The 26,237-nt window shown below is 47.8% G+C and overlaps 1 protein-coding gene across 8 annotated transcripts in view; it reads left to right on the top strand.

Annotated features, from left to right (window-relative positions):
• The first annotated feature begins 218 nt into the window (after nt 1-218).
• Nucleotides 219-26,237, top strand: part of CD6 (CD6 molecule) — a 44,712-nt gene continuing 18,693 nt past the window's right edge. For 7 of the 8 annotated variants that reach the window (XM_088832046.1, XM_088832044.1, XM_055415829.2 and 4 more), the window contains exon 1: nt 220-482. In XM_088832046.1, coding sequence (XP_088688172.1) covers nt 422-482 — 61 coding nt within the window. In that variant the 5' untranslated portion in view covers nt 220-421. Of the gene's footprint in view, nt 483-26,237 lie in introns of all 8 variants that reach the window. The other variant, XM_088832045.1, reaches the window with a different exon arrangement.

The following is a 26,237-nucleotide window of genomic DNA, read 5'->3' as shown; positions in this document are numbered from 1 at the left end:
AACATGTATTGATGGGGCATCTACTTACTATGTATCAGATCTCCAGAAATGAGGCTTGCCCTGCTCTGCTCCCCTCTTCCTCAGGAGACCCTTGGGGCCCTGTGTGTGTGTGTGTGACTCTGAGACTCTTAGGGTTTAGCCAGGCTTGGAGGCCTCGCAGTAGAGGCAGCTGGGCTCTCCTCCTCTATATTACCAGCCTGGCTTCCTGGAGACCGAAACCACAAGTAGAGCACAGAGGCGTGAGAGACACTCGCAGGCTGGGCTTGGCCTCATGCGTGCAAAGGGTGCCGTCTCCTGCAGAGAAAGAGTTACAGACAGGAGCTGCCAGGGGCAGAGCAGCTGCGAGGGGCCCTCAGCGGCCTGTCCACCTCCTGGCCCTGGGATGGTGCTTCCCATCGGCGGGCACGCATAGCGGTCGGTGATGGCGGCAGACATGGCGCTGCTCTTCGTAGTTGCTGGATTGCTGACGGCAGCTCTCTCAGGTAGCCCCCTCCTTGCCTCCTGCCGTTCCTGCGGAAGGGCCTTGGACCTGCCCTCCAGGCCCCCTTTCTGGCTATTTTCTCATGCTCATGTTTCTGGAACCTTCTAGCTAAGACTACAGTCTGGTACCAGGATGGTCCCCAGCTGTGCCAACGGCATTCAGGGCCCAGGGAGAGTATAGGCACCCCTGTGAGAGACTGGGGCTGTGCCTGTATAGTGCTAAGAGGACCCCTGAGGGTCAAATAATGGGGACAGCATGCAAGCTTCTTATCAATGGGCTCCCAGTGTCTGAGGAAGGAGACACCTCCCATCCATAAGGATTTCTTGCCAACTTTCAGGAAGGAATCGTTTTCCTTCCAGAGAAGCAGGCTCACTGATGATTGTGTTTTCAACCCCAAAGCGGAGGCTCTGGGTTCACCAGGCTTGTACCACGCATGGTTGAGTCGTCCTGTAACAGAATTCGGGGAAGCCAAGCAAAGTAGGGGACAGCTGGCCACTGGTGACTCCACTGGGGGTAGTTTAGGGCAGTGTTAGGGTGCCAGGGACTAGTTTTGTGGAAGACATTTTTTTTCCGCCAACCAAGGTAGGGGTGGGATGGTTTCAGAATGATTCAGACACACTGTATTTACTGTGCACTTTATTTCTATTATTATTACATCAATTCCACCTCGGATCATCAGGCATTAGATCCCGCAGGTTGGGGACTTCTGGTTTAGGGCACAAATGAGCAGAAAGTCTCTTGAGAGCCAGCTCATTTCTGATCCTGAGGCCCTCATGGGGACCAAGGCACCACCTGGAGTGACCTGGGCCAGGCATGAGATGGCGGAAGCCCCCTGCGGAGGGTGGGGTTCGAGGTGGCAGAGGTCCTGCTGTTCTGGGCCCTCATGTCTGGAGGGTAAGGAGATGGGGATGGAAACAGAATTCTGGGCCCAGAAGTCTGGGTCCACTTGGCAGTAGAGATGCTACTTTCAGTTTGATGTGAGGGAGACCCTGGAAGGGGCCGTTGGGAAACCTGGAGCATCTGGGGAGTTGTGGAGGGCTCTTCTCTCTGCCTCCATCTGTCTAGAGGCATGTGCTTCCAGCCTCCTGACTTCACACTGCTTCAGGAAAAACTGATTAGCTCTAGGATTGGGTCTGGGTAAGACTTTGGCACCATATGAGCGGCCAGAAGAGAGGCCTTGAGTGTTCTCACTCTACCAGGATCTTCCGGGGCCCGGCCACTTCCTGCCTCCGAGCTAGACAGATGGATGGTCTGAGAGTGGGCCCTTCACTCTGCATCTCCATCCTTTGTCTTTCATGAGCAGCCGGCTTCAGCTCCAGGTCTGAAAGGCCTGCAGGCCCTGGGATCTGGCCTCGCACGGTGTCTGGACAGAGGTGGGAGCCCAGGGTGGGCAGAGCCGAGGAAGGTGGAGCAGAGGGCACCTGGAGCCCGTTCCCAACACTTCACCTTGGCTCTGCCCGGCCCACTCCACTCTCAGGATAGTTACTTCATGTTTTCACAACTGTATTTGTACTCAACTGACTCACTTGCTACTAATACAAGTTCAGTTTTGAAAGGAAACTTTATGTCACAATTTACACATGGAAAACTGACATCATTTGCCACAAATAAAAGGTGAAGATAAGCATAAAAGTATATGGCAGTGAAAACCAGTTCTTATGACTTGTTAGCAAACAGTTAAAAGAATGTAATGGCCCTTGAGCCCAAAGCCGGTCCTCTGGTATAGGGGAGATGAGACGGTGATAAAGACATCCTGCCTCCAAACTGTGATTTTTGTCTTGACTGTTTAGGGGGACTGAGAGCCCTTGTGTTCATAGTGCTGTCTTTGTGACCCCCTGGACCATAGCCCGCCAGGTTCCTCTGTCCAGGGGATTTCCCAGGCAAGAATACTGGAGTGGGTTGCCATTTCCTACTCCAGGAGAAAGCCCTTTAGGCAGGAATAGTTTCCTTGCTCTGTGATTAAATGGCATTAAATGCTGCTCCCTTCAACCCTCCTAAGGGTGCCTAGAGGTATAGATCCTAGTTTTTGGAAATATGGCCTGGCAATAGGGGCACTCGGGCAGAAGGGAACTTGAGAAAAGCAAAGAAAGAAAAGCAGCGGACAAGGGGGAGGAAGGAAGGGGAGCTGAGAGGATGAGGTCCGTGAGAGTTCCAGGGCTTTGCCCCCATGGCTGCATGTAGCCCAGGCGGCTTACCAGGCATGTGGCACGTGGAGTCTGGCTCTCTCGGGTCGTGGTGGACCTGGTCATGGCTCTTTGGAGTTGGAGAAGTCCCCTGTCCTTCTCCCCTTTGCAGTCCCAGCTCCAGGTTCCATCCTGGGCCTTGCACAGCAGTTTCTCTGGCCAGGCTGGCCTGGATTCTGGGCCAGCCTCCCAGCAGGTCTTGGTCTGTCCTGATGAGTGACCAGGGCAGCGACCATGCTTCCCAATTCTCCCTTGGTGCTCCCTAGAGGCCTGGGCCGGGGAACTGTTGGTCCACCTACCCTCCAGTTCTGCCTCGTTTCCAGATCAGCCAGGGGGGGATGGAGAAGTGGAGAGAAGGAACCAGAAACCCCTGACTGGGGAATTTTGGAGGGGTGAGTGGGGGAGTCAGGAGACCATCGAATGTGTCCCTGCTGCCCTGCCTCTCAATCACCTTGCAGTAGGGCTTCTCAGCTTTGGACCTCAGTTTGTGTGGAACGGGGAGCTTTGGACAGACAGTCCTTAATTGCTACATCATATCTGACACTTCGAGAGATGCAGGAACAAAGAACCCAGCCATTCCTGCCAGGGCCGAGCCGAAACCAGTGACTTGAATTCCATCTGGACTGTGGTTGGCGAGGTCCTCAAGGGCTGTTGCTGTGCACTTGAAAAGGCTATATGTGGTCACTTTAAAAAATAGCTTCTTAAATTAACAAATTAAAAAAAATCTATTATTTCCTTGCCTTGTAAATACATAGACCTCATTTTCTTTATAAGTCCAGGAGCTTTTAAACAACGGCTCTCAAGGACTCTTTGATTAATATTTCAGCAAGTTAGGTTGAACAGAGTAAGTCTCCTTAAATAATAAATACCACTTACAAATGTAGCTGATTTAATTCCCTTAGATCTGTGATGTCTAATTTAGCTGCCCCTGCAATGTGCCATTTGGAATGTGGTCGTCCGAAGGGAGATGTGTTAGGAATGTAAGATACACAGCAGAGTTTAGAGATGTGTTCAGAGAAAGAATGTAAAAATAACTCATTAATAACTTTTATATTAATTACACATTGAAATGAAATATTTTAGATATGTTAGGTAAAAGTACTACTGTTACAATTAAGCTTGCTGCTGCTGCTGCTGCTAAGTCACTTCAGTCGTGTCCGACTCTGTGTGACCCCATAGACAGAAGCCCACCAGGCTCCCCCTTCCCTGGGATTCTCCAGGCAAGAACACTGGAGTGGGTTGCCATTTCCTTCCAATGTGTGAAAGTGAAAAGTGAAAGTGAAGTTGCTCAGTCGTCTCCGACCCTTAGCAACCCCACGGACTGCAGCCCACCAGGCTCCTCCATCCATGGGATTTTCTAGGCAAGAGTACTGGAGTGGCTTGCCATTGCCTTCTCTGATAATTAAGCTTACCTATTCCTTTTTAAAAATGTGGCTGATAGAAAATTTAAAATGATGTGTGGAGCGCATATTACATTTATATTGGAGATCACTGCCTTAGATATTCTACACTGCATTTATCCGTGGGTGCGTGTAAGTCACTTCAATTATGTCCAACTCTTGTAACCCCATGGACTATAGCCCACTAGGCTCCTCCATCCTTGGGATTCTCCAGGCAAGAAAACTGGAATGGGTTACCATGCCTTCTTTCAGACACTGCATTTATAAATTTAATGTACTTGATTGTCTTATAAATGCCTCAAATACCTCGAAGAAACACAGCATCACCAAGGATTTAAATTAATTCTTATAGATCTAAAAAGCTAAGTTATAAACAAAGTGAATATTAAATTCTCTTAAGTAGTTTAATCATGTTTACAGACATTGTCAAATTCTCTTAATTTTTTAGGTTAAAATGTCAACTGGAGTCAATTACTCAGTCACAAACATGAGAAACTCTAGTGGCCAAAAATTCTTAAACACTAAAATGCAGGATTTTATACACCAACATGCAGAACTTGACCCAACTTAAACTTGACAAAAAGGTACAAATACTATGGATTTTTGTGTTTTTCATCACCTGTGTATTTTAAATTCTAGTTTTCCTGGGCTTAAAAGCCGCTTACCAAGGAGAAAAGAGTAGTACCACCGCAGGTAACTTGACTTATCCCAAGCAGGCTGGAGTTTCTGTATCAGTGGACTGAGATGAGGACACCTTTTTTTGTTGTTTTGCCAAAATATGAGATAGCATTCTCTTGTGCTGCTCATGCCCTCTGATTGGACTGGTCTCTTCGCCCACAATCCAAATTTCACAAACCTAATCCTCTCTATCTCCCCCTAACCCAGGGGCTTTTACCACTTGATTGGATTAAATTAAACAAATGGTTACTATTCTTTTTTTTTTTTAAAGTCTCCCACATTCTTCCTGTCTGGCAAGATTTGTCTATCTATGAATAATATACGACAGCCACCTCCATATTTCTTCCAGCTTAGTCTGGTTCTCTGGTCATATGCCTGGTGGGGACAGTTAACATGGCTGTCACCAAGGTGGTAACGCAAGGCAAGGCAGCTCCTAGGGCGTTGGGGCTGGCATAGTCAGCCAAACATAGATGAATCCAGAGGGATCCAGAATGAGTGAGAGACACTACCCACGGCATCCCTCATTCAGTTCACATATATTGAAGCCTGCTCTGAGTCAGCCTCATTTCTTACAGAAACTCTTGAGAATTAAATTGGGACCCCAGCTGTCCGATCCTGAGGTTGAAGCATCAGCCGTCCCCCTGGGACAAGGAAGCAGGTGGTCCATTTGAGGCTTTGGGACAGGGGCCTGGAGGAAAAGACAGCCCCCCCGCACACACACCCTGGCATGCAGCCTTCACCATCCCCCTGTGTGGACCACAACTAAATCCCATGCTGGATTCTCAGCCCTGCACTGAGCAGACCCTGGTGGGTCTGGAATGCCCAGGTCCCTCGCTTTCCCCAGTCTCAGGGTCCTCCAACCCCTCCATCCCACCCTCATCACTGCCCCGCCCCAATCTGGTCAGGGCGAGGTGCTTCAGAAGATCAGCATTTTCTGGGGGTCCACATTCCTGCCCCTTCTAGGTGTTTACTAAAGCTGCCATTCTACCTGACCATTTGCTTAATATTCTTAATAGATGTTTTAAAGTATAAAGACATGTACTTAAAAAAAAACCCCAAACCCTATATATCGCTGCCTTAAAGTCATTGTCAATTACCTGAATGGTAATAACGGTGAAAATAAACATCATGGAAAAATGTTATTCATTTCTGGTCAGACCTGTGGTATTTAATACCATGTCAGTGACCACTTAAATGTGAACTTATAAATGTTACACAGCCAGGACAAAGATCTCATATATGTAAGGACAGGATTCAGTGGTTAACATAATGTCGTTTGTACCATAAGCTTGTTTACCCACATGAAGACCCCATTGTGTAGGTGAGGAAGCTGAGGTTTAGCGAGGCTCAGCCCTGTCCAAAGTCTGTGGCTAAGACCTGCCAGGGCTTGAGCTGAGGTCTCCTGACCGGCAGCTCTGAGCTCTCTCCGCGGGGAACGGCAACCTGGCCTGTCTCCCGTCTGGCTGCTCTCCAAGGATGAGGCATCTCTCCCAGATGTTGTACCCTCCCAGGCTTGCAGCCTTAATACTGGGTCCAGGGACGGCCCCAAGGGGCCTCAGGTATGGATCCTGGGGCCCCCAAAAGACTTTTAAGGGATGGATGGGAACAAATGGGCTGCCTCCCTCCACAAGGCTCAGCCTTCACGGACTTGCTGTGCATGTACCTTGCCCACAAGGCCAGGAATGATCTAAGTGAATAAAAAGACACCATGTCAAAGAGATACCATAAGCCAAAGGAGAGCTTGCATAGCAGAGGGCTCCATTTATCCACATTTATTTAGCATCTGCCGGGAAGATCCCCTGGAGAAGGAAATGACAATCCATTCTAGTACTCTTGCCTGAAAACTTTCATGGACAGAGGAGCCTGCTGGGCTACAGTCCACGGGGTCACAAAGAGTTGGACATGACTGAGTGACTTCACACTCTCTCACTGTGTGCCAGGCCCTGAGCTGGCACTGAGATATGAAGGCTTGATATTGAACGTGTTAAATGTTGAAGTGAAAGTGGCTCAGTCGTGTCCAACTCTTTGCGACCCCATGGCCTACAAAGTCCATGGAATTGTCTAAACCAGAATACTGGAGTGGGTAGCCTTTCCCTTCTCCAGGGGATCGTCCCAACCCAGTGATCGAACCCAGGTCTCCTGCATGGCAGGCAGATTCTTTACCAGCTGAGCCACAGGGGATGGTGGTAAAACATACAAGGGTCAGCCCGGGGTAGATGTGACAGCAGGTGCAATCCGATGACAGTCATAACCACCACCCATTGCAGGGGACTTGCATTCTCCAAGCAGCAGCCGTGATTATTCTGTCCTCCCTTGACATTGGGGTGCTTGCATCCATTTTATATTGGGGAAACGGAGGCTCAGAAAGTTCTGTTCTTTGTCCCAGTCTGTGGCTGAAGCTGAGCTTGACTCCATGGGTTTAAATCCATGATACTGAGTTTAAAACACGGGTTTTAGATATCCAAAACCCACGTTCTCCATCATTGGGTTGCACTGTTTCCGGGAGCTGGAAATCAGAATAGGGAGAGCTTGAACTTGCCAGAGAGGGGCTGGACACGGGGACAAGAAGGTTTTCACACCAAAATACGATGGCAAAAGACATCTTAGGCGCAAAGACACTTAAAAAAAATTTATTTATTTTCTTTGACATTAAAAAAAAAATGAATGCCTGAGAAAGCTGGTGAGATCTTTGTGTTGTGTGGGTACCGACTTCCTGGTTTTGGTGAGTTACTCTAGTTATAGAGCGGGTCACCATCCGGGGAAGCTGGATTTTTCCGTGCTATTCTGTGTATGGGATTTTTATGTGCTATTCTGGCAACTTCTTTTGAGTCTGTAATTTCAAAATAAAAAGTTAAAGGGAAAAAAAAAGAGGCATTTCAGCCAAAAGGGCCATTCGAGCAGAATCTGGAGAGCAAGGCCTAAGGCTTATTGGGTGGGTAGAGCTACAGAGCCCAGAAGAGCTGGGTGCCAGGCTCTCTATCTGCTGATTCACCTGGACTGCTGTGTCATAAGGATGCAGTGAGCATGCCAGGCACAGAGACTGGCAGAGAGACGGCCCACACAGACTGTACATTTACCTGCACCAGGCCAACCGGGCAGTGCTTTGTAAATTCATACACCTGTCTTGCCCTCCTCACAGCCCTGTGAAGTCTGATTATGAGCACCACTTTACTGATCAAGTGGCAGGGACTCAGAGAGTTGAAGTGACTTTTCCCCAATGGCACAGAGAATAGCTGTTTTTCAGATTATTTATGCTTATAGGTTATTACAAAATATTGAGTATAGTTCCCTGTGCTATACAGTAGGTCTTCACTGGTTATCACAAAATTGCTTTCTTTTAGGAATGGCAGGGTCTAACAGTTGACTCACTGGAAAAGAGTCTGATGCTAGGAGGGATTGGGGGTGGGAGGAGACGGGGACGACAGAGAATGAGATGGCTGTTTGGCATTACCGACTCGATGTACATGAGTTTGAGTGAACTCCGGGAGTTGGTGATGGACAGGGAGGCCTGGCGTGCTGTGATTCATGGGGTCGCAAAGAGTCGGTCACGACTGAGCGACTGAACTGAACTGAATAGGAAGATGACTTAACTAGCCCTGGTCAGGTGAAACCATAAAGTCTCGACCTGGTGATGTGGGGCTTAGTGTAAGCAACCCCATTTGGGGCCCCTTGTTTTTAACAAGGCTTGCAGTTAACTATTAGGTGCCAGATCTTTTTTTTTTAATTCTATTTATTCATTTATTTTTGGCTGCATTGGTGTGTTTCTTGCTTTATGTGGGGTTTCTCTTGCAGTTGCGGTGAGTTGAGGCAACTCTCGGATGCAGGCTTCTCGTCGTGGTGCCTTCTCTTATTGTGGAGCACAAACTCTAGGCTCTCAGGCTTCAGTAGTTGCAGCACGCAGGCTCTGTAGTTGGGGTGCACGGGCTTAGTTGCTCTGAGACATGTGGAATCTTCTTGGACCAGGGATTGAGCCCGTGTCCCCTGCATTGGCAGGCGCATTCTTATCCACTGTGCTGCCTGGGAGGTCTGGTGCCAAATCTCCAACTTGACTTATGACTCCAAATCCATAGTTTCCCTGCCCTGGAAGATGGGCAGTGTTTGGGAACCCATCCACATCAATTTTTCTAGGAAAGGTCTCCCATTCTCTGGAGAGTTTTCACCTCAGCCGGGCTGTCATGGAACGAGTGTGAAGAAACTCTAGAAGAGACTTATGTGTCAGAAGCCACTTCCTGGCCAGCCGAGCTTCCACCCAGCCTCGGTTTCCCCAGTTGTAAAGTGGGGTCAGTGGCAACCTCCGAAGCCCAGGGTTGGGATGAGGCTGCATAAGATGTTGGCTGTGAAGTACCTGGGGAAACTCAGGGCTCCCTGGGGCCCCAAAGAGCCCCATGGCCAGGCTGTGGAGCTGGGCCTCAGGGCGGGAACTCACGGGGACAGCAGAGGGAAGCCCGGGTTTCCGCCCACCATTTTGTAGACGCCTGCGGCCAAACTGCCTCTGCCTAAAAATGGCAGCTGAGACAGCCCCCAAGAGACCAGCCCGGGCAGAGGGGATGCTGGATTAGGGTAGTGTAATGGAAAAGAGACCCCCTGTTTTTCCCCTGCAAGGGGGATAGCCCAGATCTCCGCTGTGTATCAGAGGTGGCAGAACACATTAGAAGCTCCAGCCTCTAAGCTTCCAGGTCACCCCGACCACCCCACTGTGACCCTGAACTGGGCTGGACTCTCCAGGCAGGGCCAGCCCAGCCCAGGGAGTCTGTGCTGACAGTTGGGGGCCTGGGCTGTGGGGTTCTGAGTGAGGGGTTCCTAAGAGCTGACAGCTTCTCAAGGTGTCCTGAGGATCGTATCTGAGTGACCCGCTTTCAATTTGAAAGTCACCTACTGAGCCCTGAGCCGAGGAGAACACGGAGGTGAAGTCACTGTGTCTTCAGCTGTGTGCAAAGCCACGCATGGCTCTGCCATCTTGCAGGAGCACAAAGTATGCTCGGAAAACTGGAGCCATGCAGACAGTTGCTGACAGAACTGGGACCAGAGTGACTTTCTGGTCTCTGACCAACCCATCCCTACCAGCTGCCTCTTCCGAAATAGGGCTTCAGGAAAGAGTTTCTCTATACCTCAGTATAAGTTTTTGCTAGTTGTGTTCATCTCTTCCAGGAGGGGTGCCTGGGAGCAGAGCTAGGGTAGGGGAGTTGGGGTAGAAGTGGAGACGCGTGTCCAGGACAGGGAGGACGTTCACTCCTCATTCTGCTCAGCGAGACCACCTTTCTGTCTTTCCTTTGGCTAAAGTAAACATACTTGCCAAATGAATCAAGTTTCTTGGAGAGATATGCTGCACTCTCCAGATGGGATTCTAGAAATTTCAGAATGAGATGGTTGGATGGCATCACCGAATCAATGAACATGAGTTTGAGCAAACTCCAGGAGATAGTAAAGGACAGGGAAGCCTGACGTGCTGCAGTCCATGGGGTCGCAAAGAGTCAGACAGGACTTAGTGACTGAACAACAACAAGCTGAGTTGGAAGACTTCATCCCCAGAGGGCTGCCAGTCATTGACATTTATTTACCCATTTATCAGAGGAGGGAAACGAGGTGCAAAGTGGGGAGTGAGGCACCCAAGGTCATGGTCAGGGGTGAGAAGTGTGCTCTGCTGGCTGTGCCCTGGGTCCCTTCCACACATTACCCAGAGGGCCCACATGTGTCCTCAGTTCCCCCACCTCGATGTGGATATGTCAGGGGAGTGCTGTGGACTGACGTGGTCTGAGGCGAACACAACTGACCCTGGTCTCTGAGATGTCAGCCTTGTGAGGGGAGGAGCTGGCTTCCTGCAGCCACCTTGCCTCCACCATCTCAATGGCTCCTCAATTCCTAGCCTTCTTTCTAGCTTAGTATTTTAGTGTTTTTTTTTTTTTAATTTATTTCAGCACAATTTTAGGCTTCCTGCGAAGCTGCAAAAATAATACAAAGATTTTCCTTGCGCTCTTTACTCAGACTCCCTGACTGGTTAATACTTTTTATAATTTTCTCTATTTTTCTACCACATTTTTCTTAAACCACTTGAGAGCAAGTTGTGGACATAATGGCCCTTTTTAAAATATGTCAACATGTCCTTAAAAAAAAAAAAAAGAACGTTCCTTTATGTAACCACAGTACCTGTTTCAAAATCAGGTGATTAACTTTACTACAAAAATAATCTACAGAACTTTCTCAGATTTTTCCAAAACAATTTGCCTTAGAGGCAAAAGAAAATTCTATGGAATGTATTGTCTTTCACTCTCCTGATTTTCTGGAGCATTTGCTTAGATTTTCTTTCTCTTTCATGGTGTGGATCATTTTGAAGAGTACAGGCTCGTTATTCTATAAAATGTTCCTCGTCAGGGCTTGTCTGAAGGTCCCTCGTGATTAGCTGTTCTTATTTTGTCAGGAGTGTCACAAAAGTGAGGCTGAGCCCTTCTCGGATGTGGTGTCAGCTCTTCCCATTACCAGTGGTCTCACTTGGGTTGCTTGGATTAAGGTGTTGTCTGCTAGGTAATGTCACTCATCTCCTTTGTAATGAATATGTCTCTTATGGGCAGAGTCTCTGAGAATATATAAATATTTTGATCCTCTTCAAATCTTTATCCACTCATAGTAATATTATGGCTGATTCCAGTCTGAATCAGTTATTATTACGATAGTGTCTTGATGATGATATTGTAAAGCCTTCATTCTTTTACAGGTTTAATTGCTGACATGGCTTTCCCTGCTGGCTCAGTGGGTGGGAACCAGTTGGCTCAGTGTCTGGAAGGGTGCTGCTGATGGGCCTATGTGTGAGAGCCCTCAGGCTGAGCCTCTGACAGCCGCCATCTTGCCCGCCTCCTTGTGGCGCCCAGTGGGCTCCTCCTTGCTCCCTGGCCACCCTCCCTTCACCTTTACAGCTTCCTGCCATTCATTTGTGGAGCTCCTATTATGAGCGGGAGCTGTTTTCAGCCACAGAGGATGTGGGACAAAGCTCCAGACTTTAAGGAGCTTATATTCTAGTGGAGAAAATAGAGAAACAAATAAACACATTAAAAAATTAGTATTGGGACTTCTCTGGAAGTCCAGTGGTTAAGACTTCGCTTTCCAATGCAGGGAGTGCAGGTTCGATTCCTGATCAGGGAACTAAAATCCTATATCCCTTGAGGTGAACTCCCCCAAAACACAAAAAAAATAGTATCATTTCAGAGAGGAATATGTGCTATAAGGGAAGTAGAATCAAGGAAGACAGATAGAGAGACTGGAATGGGGATTTAGGACAGGCCTCTGAGAGCCTGTGAGCAGAGATCTGACTGATGAAATGAGCCGGCCTTGCCGAGATCAGGGAGTAGGACATTCCAGGCAGAGGGCATGGCAGGTGCAAAGGCCCTGAGGCAGAAGTGAGGTTGACACTGGAGGAGATTACAGAGGGAGGGGGAGCCAGAGATGGAAAGGCTGGCAGTGTCAAGGAAAACATCAGTATGGACTTGGAATTAATCCAGAGGAAATGGGAAATCAGAGAGTTTTAAGTGTACAAGGATGTGATATGATTCACCCTTGTGCATACTCAGTCCTGTCTGACCCTTTTTGAACCTTTGGACTGTAGGCAGCCAGGCTCCTCTGTCCATGGGATTTTTCAAGCAAGAATACTGGAGTGGGTTGCCATTTGCTTTTTCATGGGACCTTTCTGACCCAGGGATTGAACCAGTATCTCTTGTGTCTCTTGCATTACAGGGAGATTCTTTACCTGCTGAGCCATCGGGAAATTCCTTATGTATATACAGTTATTTAACAAATACTTTTTATAGTCAACTTTGTATATAAACCTCAGTAAGTTTATTTAAACCTTGAAAGTCTCCAGGTTCCTATATCTCATACCAATATTACTTCAATAAGTTGATTAAATCCATATAAACAGATGAATCCCTCAGAATGACTGTGTCATTCACTAGCCTGCTATCCAAACCTAAGTCAGCTCTCCCTATGTTATAAAGTCTTAGACATTAAAAGTAGAGAAGCATGACAATAAGACTTGCAATCCCCAGGACTGAAGAACTGAAAAAGGAATCATTAGCTTATTATGGGATTCAGTACAATTTAATCTTGAATCTGAAGGTCCTCTGGTTAGGGAATACTGCATAGCTGGTGGAAGGACCAGCTGGTGGAGGTGGTGGGGGCAGCGGAACTGTGTTCTGAAGCATTGTCTGCTCAGCAGCCTCAAATCAGGGGCCGTTGGAGGCAACAGAACCCAATCCCCTCTCACTGACCCCAGCTTGCCCAACTCACCCATTTTCACCATGGAGACCCTGAGGCCCAAAATGGGACAGGGACTCACCCAAGGTGAGTCCAATGGCTAGTCTCTATTCTACCATCTCCTTGTCACCCCCGCCCAGTTCCAGCTGAGAGTTCAGACACAATATAAGCATTAGTCATCCTTATTGTAAAAATGTTATAACAGCCACATTAAAAGAGATCTCACCCAGCACCCTCACAGAACACGGCGTTTCGTTCTCGAAGACGGACTGTGTGAGGCTCTGGGGCGTGGTGGGTGTTTAGTCTCATCAGTATGGAGGTGGGTGCGCTGAGGGGCACTGTGTTGGTTCTGATGAATGTTTATCAGAATGGCTGTGAGAATGTGAATTCTGGGATCTCAGAGACCAGCATTTGCTCTCAAGCTCCACCACCTCCTCTGTGACCTTGGGCAAGTTTCTGAATCTCTCTGAGGGAAAATGAGTATGACCGGAATGTCAGCATCCCAATCCTTGCTCTCTGAAGTGAAGTATTAGCATATGTTATATAATGTCTCAGCAGGAGCCTGAGCAGCCCCTGAAACCAAGTACATTAACATTTCTACAGCAAAATATACGATTTTTCACACCTTACAGAATAAATAAAGACCATGAAACAGCCCTGCATCATTTCAGGTTGGGAAGGCCACTCACAGAGTTATGAAAAACCCAGTGGTATCTGAGGGCTTCAGAATTGCAGTAAGGGATTGTGTAAGTGCATTGCCAAATAGTTAAGGAAAGTCAGGCCCCTTGACAATCATTTTCTCTTTCAGTCTCCCAGCATCGCCAGGAGGTGGCTGTTAATGTCACCACTTTCGTGGACAAAGGTCATGGAGGATACTAGAGGTTAAGGAAGAGTGGCTATATGTACACGTAAAGCTGATTCACTTTGCTGTATGCCTGAAACTAACACATTTTAAGTCAATACTGTATGCCAATCAAATTTCTTTTTAAGAAAAAGAAAAGAAATCCAGATCCTAGTATTAAGAGGAAGAGAAGAGATTCGACTTCAAAGCCTGTGAGTGTGTGCTAAGTTGCTTCAGTCGTGTCAGACTCTTTGTGACCCCATGGACTGAAGCCTGCCAGGCTCCTGGAGTGGACTGCTGTGTCCTCCTTCAGGGGATCTTCCCAACCCAGGGACTGAGCCCGTGTCTCTTACGTCTACCTGCATTGGCAGGTGGGTTCTTTACCACCAGTGCCACCTGGGAAGCCCACCTGCTTCCAATTCTGACATGCTGACCCCGCCCCTGCAGAGATGGCTTCTTGACTTCTCTGCTCCCCAGGACTCTGGAGTTTAGAAACAGAGCCGCCAGCCAGTAGAGTGGATTGGGAGGGTGGGGTGCAGCTGGGAATAGGTTGGGAGGTCAGTTGGCTGAGCCAGACACTTATACCGAAGCAGTGGGTGTTGGTTGCTAGAGCCTGGGAGGCCCACCTTAAACCTCTGCAAAACTTCCCAAGGGCCCAGCATACTTTGGGACTGACTAGACTCAGCTGGCTCTCTGCTTGCCCCAGGTTAAAGGCCTCTTTCTCTTTTAAGTTAGTTTGTTTATTTCTGCATTGCTGAGTCTTCACTGCTGAGCACAGGCTTTCTCTAATTGTGGTGAGCAAGGGATACTCTCTAGTTGTGGTGCGTGGGCTTCTTATTGCAGTGGTTTGTCTTGTTGCTGAGCATGAGCTCTAGGGTGTGTGAGCTTCAGTAGTTGCAGCTCGAGGGCTCTGGAATGCCAGCTCAGTAGTTGTGGCTCATGGGTTTAGTTGCCCAGTGGCATGTGTGATCTTCCTGGACCAGGGGTTGTACCTATGTCCCCTGCATTGACAGGAGGATTCTCAACTAATGGACCACTCAGGGAAGTCCTGAAGGCCTCTTTTGACACCATGGGGAGAGACACTGGCCAGAGATCTTACCCATCATTGGGGTTCAGGGGCTGAGAAAGCAACAATGTCTTCTCAGCATTTAAGTCAGGGCTCAAGCACCTTTGCGAGGAAGGATGGGGGAAGCCCCGTGGTGCCAGGCCACTGGTGGGGAGAAAGGGTGACATGGAGAGTGAAAGTTCATGGCCCCATGTGCTCTTGCCTCTAAGCCCACTCACCCTCTGGAAAGATACATGTTAGATCCCCCAGGTTGTTTGGCAAAGACTTGGATATGCCCTGCTCTCCATCACATTCTCATCCTTGAGAACTCCTACTCATCCTCTAAGCCCCCTCTCAACTGCCCCTGTCAAAGTCATGCCCTCTCATCTCTCTTCTGTGCAGAGCACTTTGTCCTGATGCCCGGACTAGCACTTCTACTTGATCTTAATCAACTCTGAGTATGCCTGTGTCCCCCACCGTGGTAAGGGGCTGGTACAGAGCCTGGCTGGAAGGGAAGGAGGGAGGGGGAGAAGAGAAGGAGGCAAGGAAAGAGGAAAGGAAGGGAGGGAGGAAGGGCACCTTCCTGACTAAGGTTTGGGATAAGCAAGAGCGTGAAAGCAGTTTGAGCCACCTCGGAAACTCCCTAGACAAGACTTATGAAGGGGAGTGGGGGTGACGCTGCAGCCCCACACCCAGAAGTGGGCTTGAATTTAGAGAGACCAGAAGCTGAACTCTGGCTCTACCTTTTAGTGACTGTGACCTTGAGCAAGTCAGTTTGAGTTCTCATCTGGAAAACTGAGACTTCAGTGGGTCCAACGGAAAGTAATCAGAGAGCACGTGCTGTATGTGAAAAGCAGGTAAACACACATGCTACCACCACCCAGGGAACCCAAATCTGTTTCCTGGACTTGAACTCGTGGGTCTGGTTGGCCATGTGGCCACTGACTGCTGCCTGCCTTCAGCTGCTAAATGGCACAAGATGGCCTTGGAGATTCAGTCTGAACATTCCCCCGTGTCTTCTCAGCTTCCCCTCTGAACCTGGATTTGGGTCTGGATTTGTTCAGAGAGTGGAGGTGGGTGATGGTGGGAGGGGTGGGGCCCCTTGGGACTGATGGGCACATGCAGAGCCAGGGTTGGTCCCCATTCTGTTCCAAGCCCGAGGTACCTCCCACTGAGAAGGACTGTGTTGCCTTCCTAGGAAGGGTGCCAGTGACTTCCAACAGCTTCTAGATACTGACATTAAAGGCTCCCTTCTCTTAAGGGGGCTTTAGACCATCTTAGGAAGGTGTCAGCATCACCCCCTGAGAGCTGGGGGGATTTTCACCTCTTGCCCACACACAAGCTTTATTCACCCAGAAACTGCTGCTCCAGCAGCTCTCGGCAACTTCGACCCACAGTCACTCCTGCGAGCCGGTGGGTGGGGACCGGCCCCCTGGAAAATCCTGCATGACCCAGCAGAGTTTCAGCTTCCACTGAAACCCAACCCTGCCCTTTGCACAGAGGGCTGGGTCCTGGGGGATTTTATTCTTGCATTTCACATTCCTGAGTTTCTAGCTAAACATGGCAGGCCCTGTCCTGCCTCTGGGCCTTTGCACATGCTGTGCCCCCGCTAGCCAGAATGCCCCTCTCCTCCTCTCACTTGCAGACGCTGCCTGGCACAGTGGAAAGGGTGACTCTGGAGAACAAACTTGGATTTCTATTCTGGCTCTGTCACCGCCAAGCTCTGCGACCTTGGGTTAGTAATAGTTCCTCTGAGCCTCTTTGTCAGTAAAATGGGTCTCATAATAGCACCTCCTCACAGGGTTTTCATGTGGGTTCTGTGTGACAACATATATAAAGCTCTTGTTTCAGTAAATATGCCCCAGTGAAATGTCCCTTGACCATCAAGGCCTGGCCCAAAGGGCACCTCTCCTGCAGTAACTTCCTGAGCAGGCAGTCTAGGAAACTCTCTGTCTGGGTTCCAATCCTGCTTTGCCTCTTATGAGCCCTGGTTCTGGAAAGTTCCTCCACCTCTCTAGGACCCTAAATTTCCCCATTTGTAAAGTGGGAATAATAGTACTTTTCTGTGAGCATCGTGATGAAAACAAAAGAATTTAAAAAACACCTGTGTAAGCACACAAGACTCATTGGCAGGGGCACTGATATGATTTAAGCAATTTACAAAGCTTTTTTCACATATGTTATCATTTTTAAAAAGTGTTGCTTTCATTTTCATCATTACATTACATATAATGTAAAATTACAGAATTTAGCAACTTGAGGAATACGAAGAAAAAAACCTACCTGTAATAAAAACTGTTGTTATTACCCTGTTATAGAAACTTCTAGAAATGGCAACCAAAATTCTGGTATTCTTGCTTAGAGAATCCCATGGACAGAGGAGCCCGGCGGGCTACAGTCCATAGGGTCACAAGAGTTGGACATGATTTACTGACTAAACCACCACCACCAGACATTTTGTTAGAGAGAAATATTGCAAACACACAGAAGTACACTGAGAGTGTTTCCACAACCCCTAGACATTCCTACCACCCAGACTGAAGAAATGCTGACATTTTTGCCATGTTTTCTCAGATCTATTTTAATGATGAAGAAAACTACATAGATGCAGTTGAAATATTTTCTTATCCCTCCCTCCCCAGAACACGCATGCTACAAAGTGTGGTGTGTGGAGTGTCCACTCTCTTCCATGTTTTATGTTTTTATTACACAAAAATGTATCAATACCCAATAGATAGTACGTCCACCCTATTTTCTATACACGGTATCATATTGGATATATTGTTCTACAACTTACTTCTCTTGCTCAGAATACATTTCGAGGATCTATCCAAGTAGGTAGATATAGATCTAGTTCACTCTTTTAATAAAATAATTCGTTCTATAAATATAGCACAGTTTCTTTAATGATTTCCTGCTCGTGCGTTGTTAGATTACTTCTAATTTTCTCTGATTACAAGCAGTGCTGTGGTAAAAATCCCTGTGCATGTCTGCATGTGAACACGTCAGCGAATATTTTTCTAAGCTATAAATAGAAAGGTACTGTTTTGGAGTCAAGACATCAGCATCTACAATTCTATGAGGTCTCATTGGCCATTTTTTTCTACGTATTACAGATATAAGAATGTGATCATTCTGTGTATTTTTTGTTTAACTTTTAAAAAGATTTTTTAATTTAATTAATTTATTTTTTGACTGTGGTGGGTCTTTGTTGCTGCACTCAGGCTTTCTTTAGTTGTGGTGAGCGGGGCTACTCTTCATTGTGGGGCATGGGCTTCTCATTGTGGTGGTTTCTCTTGTTTTGAAGCAAAGACTTAATGCATGGGCCTCAGTAGTTGTGGCTCACAGGCTTAGTTCCTCTGAGGCAGGTGGGATCTTCCCGAACCAGGGATCGAACCAGTGTCCCTTGCAATGCAAGGCAGCTTCTTAACCACTGGACTGCCAGGGAAACCCTCACCCTTTGTATTTTATTTATACTCTGCTTTTGCCCCTTATTGCACACATGCACACACACGTCTATCACACACATACATTGCGCTTGTGGATTCTGCAGGGTCTTCTTGGCTACTTACTGGGGCCAAGGGATTAGAGTTTTGTGTGGTCTTGTTTCAGTCCTGTGAGGTGAGGGAGGCAAGCTGGGCGTGTGAAGAGATTTGCCCAAGGTAAGAAAGAGGCTGGTTTTCAAACCCAAGTTTCTTCAGTTCCAATCCAGTGCTCTTTCTGCTGCCAAAAACCTGGTAGATGGTTCTACCCAAACCAGATTCTAGGACCCTATCCAAGACCAACTGAATTGAAATCTAGAGGAGGAACCTGGATGTCCGCCTCTTGCCATGGTCTGAATTCTTACGGGGGATCAAGAAGATGCAGTTAGTTAAAGGCCAGTGTCTCTGGCCTGCTGGGCTCACTTGGAGCCATATCCTTCCTGTTATGCCTTGGGATTTTTATTTTATTTTTTTTTCACAATCCTCTATGCTCTCTGGTGTCCCATCTTACCATCTGGTAGATGCAGGGAAGGTATCGTCTGGCATGGGAGCCTGAGCAAGCCTTGTGGCCAAGACCACAGAGCCTTTGCTTTTAAAGGAACTCGTTACCATGGAAACTACAGTCCCCATCGCATCTCTAGGAATGCTGGATGACATGTTTGTAGAGGTGGGGGCGGGAATAGTGAGTTGTGAGTGTGAGGCAGCTCTGCTAAGCTTCCTAAGAAAGATGGGGAGGCAGGAGGAAAGGAGGACGTCTGGGGGGAACTGGAATTGTCCCTTTGCAGAGAAAACTGAGGCACCCTCAGATCCATATTTATTCCTGGGATGAACATAAAGATAGTCAATGGCCAGCTGCCCTTCCATGTCCATTCAGAACTGAACAGGAGAAAGTGGATCAAAGCTTCAGAGTGGGGGATATAATGGCAGCTGCACCAGTCCTAAACACGTTACATATGCCATACATGCACTCCTCAAAGCAATCCGATGTGGCCCATGTATTATGCCCAGTGCCAGGTTAAAACCCATCTAACAGAGCCCAGAGACTTTCCCAAGGTTGCACAGCTGGTGATTGACAGAGATGGGTTCAGATCGCTATTCTGTCTGTTCCCAAGGTCCCCACTCTAAATCATGAAAAAAGAACTTCCTGTTTGTTTCTTGTTTGGTTATTACAGATAAGCTTACTATGAACATATACGTAAAACTCTTTATATGAACATGTGGTTTCATAAAATGAACGACTGTACCCATTTGCATTCCCAGTGACACTATGGGAACATTCCTGTTCCCCTGTATTCCTCACCAGTACTTGGTCGGTACGATCAGTATTTTGAATATTGCCTGTTTTAAAAGTGTGGAGATGTGGTTCACTGGCATCTGATTGCGTTTCCTTAATGATTCATGGGGCTTTCCGGGTAGCTGATCTGGTAAAGAATCTGCCTGCAATGTAGGAGACCCTGGTTCAATTCCTGAATTGGGAAGTTCCCCTGAAGAAGGAATAGACTGTGCACTGCAGTATTCTTGGGCTTCCCTGGTGGCTCAGACAGTAAAGAATCTGCCTGCAATGTGGGAGACCTGGCTTCAAACCCTGGGTTGGGAAGATCCCTTGGAGGAGGGCATGACAACCCACTCCAGTGTTCTGGCCTGGAGAATCCTTGTGAACAGAGGAACCTGGAGGGCTATAGTCCATGGGGTCACAAAGAGTCGGACACAACTGAGCGACTGAGCACAGTGTAGCACAATGATTCATGATGTTGAACGCTTTTGTGTTCATATCAAATACGCGTATGTCTGATAAGATGTCTGTTCTTTTATTAGTAACTGTTCCACTAGTAACTTGCTACTAGTAACTGTGTTGAGACAAGACAATAAATGTGTCGGAACCTGAAAAAAGAATTTCCCCAGAGCGCTGACTGTGAGGCAGATGTATCGGTGCTAGGGAGGCTGTGGATTCTGCCACTCCCGGGATCATCCCATTCGCTCTCTCCTCTCTAATACCGGCCCCAGGCCCTGCACGTGGTCCGAGTTCGGCACATGTTAATGGAATTGAATGCAGACCAGCAACAGACTCATTTCTTAGCTTTCAGGATAACTTTGCTCACACGCCCTCACTTTCTTGAGCATGAGAGAAAGAGGAGGAGTTCCAGGAACTGAACATACCCCAAAGCTGGTGGTGTTGACTGATCTAATCTTTGAGCTTCCTCTCAATGCAGATTGTGAGTTGTTGTCCTTTACCTCCCCTGGGTTTGGTGATGGAAAGCCGGGGAATTCAGTCTGGCATGAAGGGAGGATGTCAGGCAGGTGAGCATCCTGGATTGTACAATATGGTGACAAAAGACAGTTAAAAATGTTGATTTCTTTGACCTGGGTGACTGAGGACCTTCGGGTGTGGGACCCTTGAAACCTTTGCCATCACCTTGCTCTGTCAACCATGTGCTGCCTTAGCTTGGGCTGCTACAGCAAAATACCACAGATGGTATTTTGGTTTAAAATAATGGGCGGTTTAAATGTTTGTGGCTTAAACAACAAACATTTGTTTCTCACGGTTCTGGAGGCTAAGAAATCCAAGATCAAGGTGCCAGCAGCTTCAGTGTCTGGTAAGGGTCCTCTTCCTGGTTTGCAGACGGCCGCCTTCTTGTTATACTCTCACAAGATAACGAGATCTTAGGTCTCTCGCTTTTTTTCCCCATCATGAGGGCCCCACGCTCATAACCTCATCTCACCCAAGTTATCTCTCAAAGCCCCGCTTCCTCATACCATCACGGTGGAGATTAGGGCTTCAACATATTAATTTTTAGGAAGACACAGATATTCAATCCATAGCCTGTGCCTTAAGTTTTCCTTGTGTTCCTAAGCCCTTCCTAGGTATAGTGAGAGAGAATGAGAAGGAACAAACACAAATCTTGTAAAATAAGTTAAATACATTTAAGACACCAAGTTGCTGACTTTGTCTTTTTCCAGGGGCTTGGGGGGCGGGGACTTCAGCCCAATCTTGCTGGGTTTAGAAAGGCCCTAGTGGGCGCCGCCTGGTCTGTTCACTGTAGCCATGGAACTCGGTCACCTCTGGAAGCCATGAGCCATACTGTCCAACTGAGCCCCTGGGACAGCCTCGGTCTCTGCGATAAACTCAGCCTAACCTCTCCAAGTCCCTTCAAAGATGGGGCACAGCTCTTCCCTCTGAATCAAGTCATATATTTCTTGTGTGAACCAGCTATGCTTCTTTCTGATTTTAATGGAATTATAGCCCCTCTGGGTTTTCTTTCCAGTTGTTTTAACAATTGCCTTCCATCGAGTTTGGGACTGACATGAACACACTATTAGCAGGGAAGGAGAGTGTGGGACAAATTGAGAAGGTAGCGTTGATATATATACACTATCATGTGTAAAATCGGGACCTGGCAGGAAGCTGTTGTATAACACAGGGAGCCCGGCCCAGCACTCTGTGATGGCCTAGAGGTGTGGAATGGAGGGGGAGGGAGGCCAAGAGAAAGGGGAGAGAGATATATGACTATGAGAAATTCTTGCTGATGTACGGCAGAGAGCACCACAACATTGTAAAGCAATTTGCCTCCAATAAAAAAAAAAAAAAAGAAAGAAAGGAAAAAGAAAAAAGAAGAAGCCCAAATGCTTAGATGGAAGAGGAGGCAGTTGGCCAGAGAACAGGGGAAGGAGTGCTCCAGCCTGAGAAGGCTGCATGTGCAGAGACTGGAAAGCAGAAGGAGGGGGAGAGACAAAGAGAGGGAGGGAGAATACGGATGACTTCTTCTAAAAGCAGAAACGTGTTCAGGATGCTCGCGGCCTGGACGGGGATGATGAGACGGTTAAAGAAACCCCCAAAGGGACATGAAGAAGCTCACGGGCCATGAGGACACTTAGGCCTCATTCTGTGGGCCATGGAATTTAAGAAGGAATGTTGAAGAATCAGGCTGGGGAGAGTATGGAGAATTGATACGGGTGGGGAGCATGATGGCTGGCGACCACTAAGAGACTGCTGTAAGTCATCCAGACGGGAGCTGAGGGTGACCTGCTTCAGGTAACGGCGTTTGAGAAACGATAATACCTGATGTTGAAGCAGGTACAGGAAACAGGCATTCTCAAATCGTGCTGCTGAGATAGCTGAGGCAACTTTCTGGAAAGCAATTAAGGAATATGTCACAAAGCTTAAAAAACGGGTATTACCTTTGATTCAATAATTCCTTTCTAGCACTTATTCTACATAAATAATTAAGAATGTGCAATTCATCTCAATATTAATTATAAAAGGAAAATATTGAAAACAAATGTCCAACACTGGATATCAAACATATGTACACAAATAGTATTTTAGACATTAAAACCATATTTTAAGAGAAAAATTAAAACAGATAACCAACAAGGGCCTACTGTGAAGCACTGAGAACTCTGCTCAATATTCTAATAACCTAAATGGGAAAAGGATTTGAAAAAGAATAGATACATATATGTGTGTGCATGCGTGCTATAGTTGTGTCCAACTCTGTGCAACCCCCATGGACTGTAGCCCGCAAGGCTCCTTTGCCCATGGGATTCTCCAGGCAAGAACACCGGGTTGGATTGCCATGCCCTCCTCCAGGGAATCTTCCCCACCCGGGGACTGAACCCGCATCTCTTTTGTCTCCTGCATTGGTAGGCGGGTTCTTTACCACTCGCTACCTGGGAAGCCCTACCAGGAAAGTCCCTAAAATAAAGATTATAAAAGAAAACAAAGCATTTTAGAGGTTTACTGTTCCACTAAGGATCATTGTTGTTGTCAGTCACTAAGTCATGTCCAACTCTGTGACCCCACGGACTGCAGCATGTCAGGCTTCCCTGTCCTTCACTATCTCCCTGAGTTTGCTCAAACTCATGTCCATTTAGTCAGTGATGCCATCCAGCCATCTCATCCTCTGTTGCCCCCTTCTCCTCTTGCCCTCAGTCTTTGCCAGCATCAGGGTCTTTTCCAACGAGTCAGCTCTTTGCATCAGGTGGCCAAAATATTGGCCCTTCACTTCAGCGTTACTCTTTCCAGTGAATATTCAGGGCTGATTTCCTTTAGGATTGACCAGTTTGATCTTCTTGCAGTCCAAGGGACTCTCAAGAGTCTTGCCAGCACTACAATCCGAAAACATCAATTCTTAGGCGCTCAGCCTTCTTTATGGTCCAACTCTCACACCTGTACAGGACTATTGGAAAAACCACAGCTTTGCTATACAGATCTTTGTCGGCAGTGATGTGTCTGCTTTTTAATACGCTGTCTACGTTTATCATAGCTTTTCTTGCTGCTGCTGCTGCTAAGTCACTTCAGTCGTGTCCGACTCTGTGTGACCCCATAGACGGAAGCCCACCAGGCTCCCCCGTCCCTGGGATTCTCCAGGCAAGAACACTGGAGTGGGTTGCCATTTCCTTCTCCAATGTGTGAAAGTGGAAAGTGAAAAGTGAAAGTGAAGTCGCTCAGTCGTGTCCGACCCCTAGCGACCCCACGGACTGCAGCCTACCAGGCTCCTCCATCCATGGGATTTTCCAGGCAATAGTACTGGAGTGGCTTGCCATTGCCTTCTCCGTAGCTTTTCTTAGCTATTAGTAAATAAAACTAGTATTCAACTTAAAAAACAAAGAACAAAAATAAATGCTCTCCATCAACAACCTCAAGTGACTTTTCTAAAAACAAAAAAAACTATTCACTGGAATTCCACACTCTTCGGCTCAGGCTCCCTCTAAATTCCCTGGGGGGATTAGTCTTTGACTAGCTCTTCCTTTCCAACCAGTTCTCCTCTGGCCTCAGAACTGAGGCAAGGGAGTTCAGGTGGCTCTGGAGCCAGGCTGTATGGAGAACAAGTGGAGAAGGGGTGGGCACGCTTGTGGCTGGGCTGCCAGACCTCATCTTGTCGTTGTTGGGGGGCCAGGGGACAAAAGCCGTCCCAGAGCCTCCTGCCCTGGGAAAGGACAGTTTCCTCCCTTCTGCGCGTCTTTACAGTCAGGGCCCGTTTAGGACTTGGTCCCTGAGGCTTGACTGGGTGCTGAGCTGTATCACCTTCATTGTTGTTTAGTTGCTCAGCTGTCTTTAACTCTTTTGTGATGCCATGGACCGTAGCCAGCCAGGCTCCTCTGTTCACGGGATTTTCAAGGCAAGAATACTGGAGTGGGTGGCCGTTTCCTTCTCCAAAAGGCTGGTACTCCCCCACTGGGAGTTGCACCTGGACGGCCTAGGTCAAAACCAGGAATCCTAACCGCTAGACATGTGGGAGACAACAGGATATATCACCTTTGGGGGCGGGCTATCTGAGTTCAGGGCCCGCTGAGCATGGCAGCGTTGGGAGGAGTTTGGAAGCCCACCCGCGTGGTCAGCGATCTCTGCCCCCTCACCCTTGGCATGGTCACTGAACCAGAAAGCAGAATGCTGGATTCCAGTCCAGTGGAGTAGACTGGTTAAGAGTGCGGGTTCTTGAAACAGTCAGCCTGGGTTCGAATCCTTGTTCAGTCACTCAATCACTGTCGTGTCCGATTCTATAGGTTAGAATCCTAGCTTCGCTATTTTCTAGCTGTGTGACCTCGGGCAAGTTACTACTAAATTTTTTGCTCCTTGGTTTCCCTACTTTGTGGACTCTCTATGAGAATTCAATCAGTTAATTCATCTAAAGTATTTTTAAAAGGACTGGTGTATGAAAGTAGTGAATAAATGTCAGCTGTATTACTGAGCTGTGCCTGGAGATTGTAGGGGGTACTCGGCATGTCTTGGGGCCTTCACTTTCCCCATCAGAGCAATGGGAAGAACCACAACATCCTTCCTTTATTCCCTACACTTTGAACTTGAGATCCCTGAGATGGGCAACGACTCTCCTCAGTGTAGGTTGAAAGCAGAACACTAGGTACCCATCTGATTTTCTCCCAAATGTCCGTCTGCAAACTGGGAATGGCTGTCCAGTGCCCACCCAGTGAATCTCAGGGCCAGGGGTCAGTTGGATATTTCTGGATCGCTCTCTGAACCAGCGCTGCCCTCTGTGAATATCAGGGCCCCCAGCTCCAGCCTGGGAGGCAAGCCATCCTGGGGTCAACTAGTTTTCATCACCTTTCTCAGGTAACAAAAGTGAGTCTGCATGAACATGATTCATGGTGATGTCCAGGCCATCAGGCCCACGCTGCTCCCAAAGCTTGTGGGCACTGCGGCCCCAGGGGCCTGATCCTAGTCCTGGAGAGGGGTGCACTCTGCCCTTTCCCCAGCAGTGCCCCGGAGCAACAGCTGTGGAGAACGCTGCACTGGGGTCTGTGGGCCTTGGGGTACATATGGGACACTTAGACTCTCATAGGACTTATGGCAATGAAACAGCTCACAAACAAAGTACAGACTTGCCTGTTGACTGGGGTCACAGAGGAAAAGTCCAGGGTGTGATGAGAGGCTAGAACGGAGAGTTGAATTTGGGTTCTGGAAGACCCTCAGAAGCTTAAAGCCAAGGGCGGGCGGGCACTGGTGGGGAGAGAGAACTGTGTATCCTGCTTGTTGTTCAGTCTCTCAGTCGTTTCAGACTCTGCAGTCCCATGGGCTACAGCACACCAGGCTTCCCTGTCTTTCAGCATCTCCCAGAGCTTGCTCAAAATTCATGTCCATTGAGTTGGGATGCCATCTAACCATCTCGTCTTCTGTCGTCCCCTTCTCCTCCTGCCTTTGATCTTTCTCTGCCTAAGTTGATCACTTAACCTAGCAACATGTCCTTGAAAACCCTTGTTACGTTTTTTTGCAAATATTTTTTACATGTTGTGATTTCCTAACCAATCTCCCCTTTCTTTCTAGACAAATGAGTGGTCTCCAGTTGGGTTTTTTGTTGTTGTTTGTTTTTGTTGTTTTTATATTTACTATTAGAAACTGCATAGCCTCAGGCTTTTTACTTAATAGGGCA

This window comes from Moschus berezovskii, chromosome 25, assembly GCF_049115385.1.
Source record: "Moschus berezovskii isolate FMDL1 chromosome 25, NW_MosBer_1.0, whole genome shotgun sequence".
NCBI classification, from domain to species: domain Eukaryota; kingdom Metazoa; phylum Chordata; class Mammalia; order Artiodactyla; family Moschidae; genus Moschus; species Moschus berezovskii.
Note: the sequence above shows the minus strand (reverse complement) of the source record. Positions and strands in the feature narration are given on the sequence as shown.